At 33.9% G+C, this 5,638-nt stretch overlaps 1 protein-coding gene across 3 annotated transcripts; it reads right to left on the reverse strand.

Moving 5' to 3' along the window:
- LOC8077070 (3beta-hydroxysteroid-dehydrogenase/decarboxylase) lies at positions 624–5,371 on the reverse strand. Of its 3 annotated transcripts, none has more exons than XM_021461727.1 (9): positions 5,068–5,371; positions 4,749–4,838; positions 4,466–4,599; positions 4,032–4,193; positions 2,860–2,982; positions 2,703–2,782; positions 1,663–1,870; positions 1,490–1,547; positions 624–866 (listed from the first exon to the last, which is right to left on the reverse strand). In XM_021461727.1, the coding sequence occupies exons 1-8, from the start codon at positions 5,324–5,326 to the stop codon at positions 1,491–1,493; spliced, it is 1,113 nt and encodes a 370-aa protein (XP_021317402.1). In that variant the 5' UTR covers positions 5,327–5,371; the 3' UTR covers positions 624–866; position 1,490. The 3 variants fall into 3 exon arrangements, with proteins under 3 accessions (XP_021317402.1, XP_021317397.1, XP_021317413.1); XM_021461722.1 differs by having other exon boundaries at positions 1,490–1,559; XM_021461738.1 differs by lacking the exon at positions 2,860–2,982 and having other exon boundaries at positions 1,490–1,559.

The raw sequence follows: 5,638 nt of genomic DNA on the forward strand, positions 1-5,638 counted from the left end.
TTATGAGGTCAAAATTTTTATTTTCTAGCTAGCGTAGCGTCCTCATAATTCTTCAGTACTTACACTCTTGTTCTTGCTTTTTACTTGAAAAAAATCATGGGAAAGAGATGGTAATGCTTTTGTTGAGTATCGCAAGGATTACTAGGCTTGTGATCAATCAGTCGATGTTTGTGGGCTATGGAGGTGCCCAATGGAGCTATTTTATCATTTACGCTTGAGACTTTGATACTTATGTAATGAATTATGAAATGTGATGTAATAAAGCACTACGCTCGGTATTCTTTTATTATTTGTCTCTATATGTGTGTGATTATTTCCTAGGCACACATATGTTTTTGTACTCGGTTTTGTCTCTTGAAACTCGTATGACATATATTTTCATCACAATTAGTGTATCACCTTCATTTCATTAATGTATCTCTGTGTGTAGGGCACAAATAAATTATAGTAAAATTGATATGGATGGGTGAAGACTAGTCAAAATAGAAAAATGTAAGATAATATTTGTTTTAAAACTTTAAAATTCAAGTAGTTTGACATATTCTTAGGAATCCACAATACAACAAGTTTTGGTTACTTATTATCAAATCAACATATTATTAGTAGTTATGATGACAATAACTTCACATTTCACATGATGAGAGGAACATAAAAGAAAATACAATATCATCTGCATTGAAGATTGCATAAACACATGCCTAACCATTAGAGCATTGTAGTTGATCCTTACTAGAACTAATTTACAGTCCATTACATAGCTTTCCTTAATATGACAAAGAATACAAATATGCGATTTTATTAATGGAGACATCATCACCTCTGGCTTTGGCTCATGACATTTTGTGTAGAGTTGTCTTACATCACAACTGTGAGAAAAATGAGATGTCAACAAATTCATGACACTATAACTCAAATAGAGTGAGAATCAATACAATCATAACTATATCTTTATAGTATTACACACAAAGCTATGATAAGATATGCATACAGTTATGCATCCTACATACATGATTTGTTGCTCACCAGTCAGCCCTGATTTATTTTTTCTAAATACAAGTTCTATTCTAGAAAAAATCTTAGTTCTTGGTAGATCAGTGGAGCTGATGTTGTCTTCATAATTTTTATAATATTTTAGGGTATCACTCTTTTGATCATGCATATCAACTTTGAACCATAGATATCTTGGTCACTACTATAATAAGGAGTTGAAAATTATTATTCATCAACAAATTTTCTAGTAATAGTGTAATATTTTCTAGGTAGAATCAACAACCCAATTTATTATAATTTTGTAGTTAGCTCTCTGCTCTCATAAGCATGGATTTGAACTCATTAATTTGTGCTTTGAATAGTCGTGTTGTCATCTAACATTGTTAGAAAAATATTAACAACATATATATTATAGATTGTAGATCTAGTAGGATATACTTTATACATCAAGGATGACAAATAATAAGAGTACATGGACAATTAATGTAAAAATTCATACCTTACTCTTTCTTAGAAAAATCTTTATTCCTCAATTGAATATACAATTTTACTGCTTTCTTTAAACCATCCTAGACCATAAGTCAAAAATTAAAAGTGTACAAAGATTCCAAATAAAATTGGGTTACACGAATAGAGAAAACTATGAAGATAATAGGAGTTTAAGTTTCAAACCTGCAGTGTCACAATAGGTTTGTAGCCAAGTTCTTCAACAGCTTTGTTACAACTATATGTTCTATTGAGTGTTATGTATCTAATCCTTGTCGGTGTTAGCACCTGAGGCTGGGAAATTCCAAAATGAGAGAAAACAACCCTATATGCCCAGTCTATTAAATAGCTTGCTGGCTTGATAATAATTGTAGGTATCCTTATCTTGGACATTCTGTTTTAACATACATTCAACATATATATTATCAATGAGAATTGTTTAGTATCATTTTTCTACTAAGTATGAAAAATATCATAGTCAAATGAAACAAAATAGAATATTGTCACAACCAAGACAAGCTATTATCCATCATAATAATAATGAAAAATCTAAGAAGAAAATCAATTACTTGGTGAAAATTATAAATGCGTAAAATAGTTCCAAATTGAACCCCTTCTCTACATTATATTTATAAAGTATACTTCATAGAAAATCAATAGTTCTAATGAAGAGTTAGTGAAAAAGAAGTAATTATTATAAAGACGTATAATTGAACAAAAGTATTGCACCATAAATATAGAAATTAGAATCATGGATAATATTTTAGAGACATAAGTATATATTATCATAGGGGAACTACAATTTTTTTGTAATGTATAGTTATGTATCTCCATATTTTTTTAGGGAAGTAAACAATATTAGTTGATAACAACAATCACTCAAATATGAATGTATTAACTTCAAATGCCAATATTATAAATCAAGGCCTGCAATAAGTAATTTGGTTATGTGTAACTTAAATTGTTCATAGGTGTTAAATAGTACCATTATAAGCAATGTTCTATGTCCTGGGCACTCAAAATTAATACAATTAAACTATAATTTTCCAAGAGGATTACAACTTAACTTAGACATCCAATGCAATATATAGGAAATGTACTATAAAATGGGACAAAACAAAAATAGATGAAATGAATTTAGGTGCACAATGAATAGCTATTTTGTAACTGTACTGTGAATTAAAGTGCTCCATTGAGGTATAAGCATATATCCATAAAATGAACACCTTTTGTATCCAAGCTCTTCTTGAACAGTGTCTAGGAAGTCCCACATATTCATTGGCTCCATATTAGTTATAAAGTATGCCTAAAAATTCAAATATATGTCATGATGTAATGACTTATAGATGAAATATGTGTTTCCATTCTACAGTAAGAACATACTTTTCCTCCACTAGTTCTTGCACCTTCAATAGTAGCAAGAGTCTTATTAGCACAAAGATGACCATGTACAACATTTTCAACATACACAAAATCCTCACAATTCTTCCCATCACCAAATGTAACCTGTAGCATATTATGCTAGTTAGATTGTTTATAGAAATAATGACTAGTCCTAAACCTTTCTATTAGTTCTTTTATTGGCTCTAGACGGGTTAAACATTCTTAATGATGCCATTGATAGATGTGATAGTTTTGTAATATTTTTGCTTGATTTGGTATTATTATAGGCAGTACTATTATTGGTACGGTTTCAAAAGTATCACTATAGCCTAGAAATTACTAACATTACATGGAAATTTAGGCCTTGTTTTGTCAAGAGAAATAAGATATGAGCTAAACTCCAAATAATTTATTTTGTAGTGATTTGGGCCACGTTTGCATGAAATTGTTGTTATTTTTTGTAATCTCTCGGTACCACAAAGAGTTTATGTATAGCAATTCTTTAGCTGATTGATTAGAGTTGTAACACTCACGAATACATAAGGAATAAATATGGTTTCAATATGGATTAAATAATTTTTCTATGATTGATAGGACACATTAAAAGAAGGCCAAAAGTTGATTTTTTTTCATTGTTTCTTAGATGGATAATTGGATGCTATGGATACATAGAGCTCACATCAAATGCATTACGTTTGACTACTCATGCATTACACAATTTCAAGTTTGGATCACAAAATTACACTTGCCACAAGGTTTAAGAAAGAAAAAGATCTGCTATAGTACATAGCCACATATTGAGCCATGACTAAGTCATTTTTTGTTATGTTTTCTCTTTTCTCTTTTCCTTTTCCCTCTCTCCCATGACTGAGGCTTGCCTAACACAGCCGCCAGTTCTCTCTATTAAGGCAAAGGAGAAAATAAGCAGCATAGGGGAGAAGAAGAATGAGGATTTAGGGCTTGCTCGCTCTCCAAAAAATGAGCATTCACTGTCCTCTCCTATCTCCATTTTGCCATTTATTTTATATAACTCATGCAAGGTTGCGGAGGCATCACTTAGTAGTGTCAATGATAAATATAGCTATTATTTGTTTATAATTAAAAATGGTTATATAATTTTTTTTCCTAGACAATTCTATAAATAATATTAACCATAGCATAGAGTCTCTTACACGACGCATCCATGCATAACGATCCAGATTTGGTATCACTATGTCACCTAGGCCAAATATGGCACCAGGACGTAAGCAACACGTTAGAAGGCCATTAGTGCAATTGGCCTTGATGACTAACTTCTCTGCTTCTGCCTTTGTTTGTGCATATGCATCAGAAAACTGCCAATAAAAAAGTATATGGTCAAAAATATACACATGACTTTAAACTGTACTTTATTTAATTTGTGTGACCAGAAAATATTCTAAGCAAAATAGTACAGGCAAGATGCCAAAATTAAACCGCTCCATCAAATGATGGTAACTTTCTTGTCTCTTGAATCATAGCTAACATAAGAGAAAAGATGCAGCGTACGTAGTATAAAACGTTAAGTGTGTGACTGATTATTAATATCCAAGATATCATAATATGCATATAATGCTTATGTAGTAACCTTATCTGGGTATGGCAATGACTCATTTACATCAAAAAGTCCATGAATGCCATCAAACACAACACAACAAGAACTGGTGTGTATAAGCCTTTTGACCTTGCATATCCTGCAAGCATCAATTACATTCTTCGTTCCTGTGTTGGTATAGCATATCAGTAAATAGATAATATTTTTTAGCGAATAAGTAAATAGATATATAATTAGCTCCTTTATGCTACTTCTGTGAATGACAACATATTTTCTCCTACTGTCCTTGGCAGGAGTATTCTCGTGTAATACTCACCCTCCACGTTAACCTTGTGGTGAAGTTGCAAGTCATTTTTGCTAGGATCCGCAGCGGCTGTGTGGAAAACAACATCTACCCCTTCAAAGGCTGAATACAACATATTGAGCCTAATTAATTATACATTATATTATTATTATACAACTTGATCGTATTATATTGCATATATATGAAGCAGAGAATTAACATAGCAATTAATGGTTGTTTGTCAGTCTGTCGGGCGTGTGGCTATAGTTCCAAGACACCCGAATATATATAGTACTCCGTAGTTACTAGATCTATATTAATTAGTACTAACATCAAGTATTTCAATTATCACCTTTTGTAAGCTGCTCTAGGTTGCAGACATCCACTGACGCATAGACGGCCCGGCCATCACGGAGAGCATCGCCCAAGAGCCCTTCCATCTCGCCAGGGCCGAGCACAACGGTAGAGGCGAGGTCAGTGACCCGGACGCGCCACTCACCGGAGCGGAGCAAGGCGGCCACCAGGTGCCTCGCCATGAATCCCCGGCCGCCGGTCACCGCACACCACCTCGCCTCGCTCTCGCTGCCACCGTGACGCTCCGACGACCCCATCTATTCTATACTCTAGTACGCGGCGGCACGGGTGGTATTGCCGTATTGGTTGTGTGTTTTCACGCATCAGCCCTGCGCATGTACTTATAGCTAGGCGAGCATCCATCGTGCTCTCTCTCCTGGTTACATTTAATCAGTCAAATTGCTAGGCAGCACACTGATGTGAACTAATACTGGTTACATTTAATCAGTCAAATTGCTGATGCTGGCCAATACACGACAAGTTCAACAACAAACCCCTTGTCGAAACCAGTACACCAATGTTGGGTCCCGCGTTCAAGCTCTGCCGATAGGAAGGCATTTCCGCAGGTT

The sequence above is a fragment of the Sorghum bicolor genome, chromosome 1 (genome assembly GCF_000003195.3).
Source record: "Sorghum bicolor cultivar BTx623 chromosome 1, Sorghum_bicolor_NCBIv3, whole genome shotgun sequence".
Lineage (NCBI taxonomy): Eukaryota > Viridiplantae > Streptophyta > Magnoliopsida > Poales > Poaceae > Sorghum > Sorghum bicolor.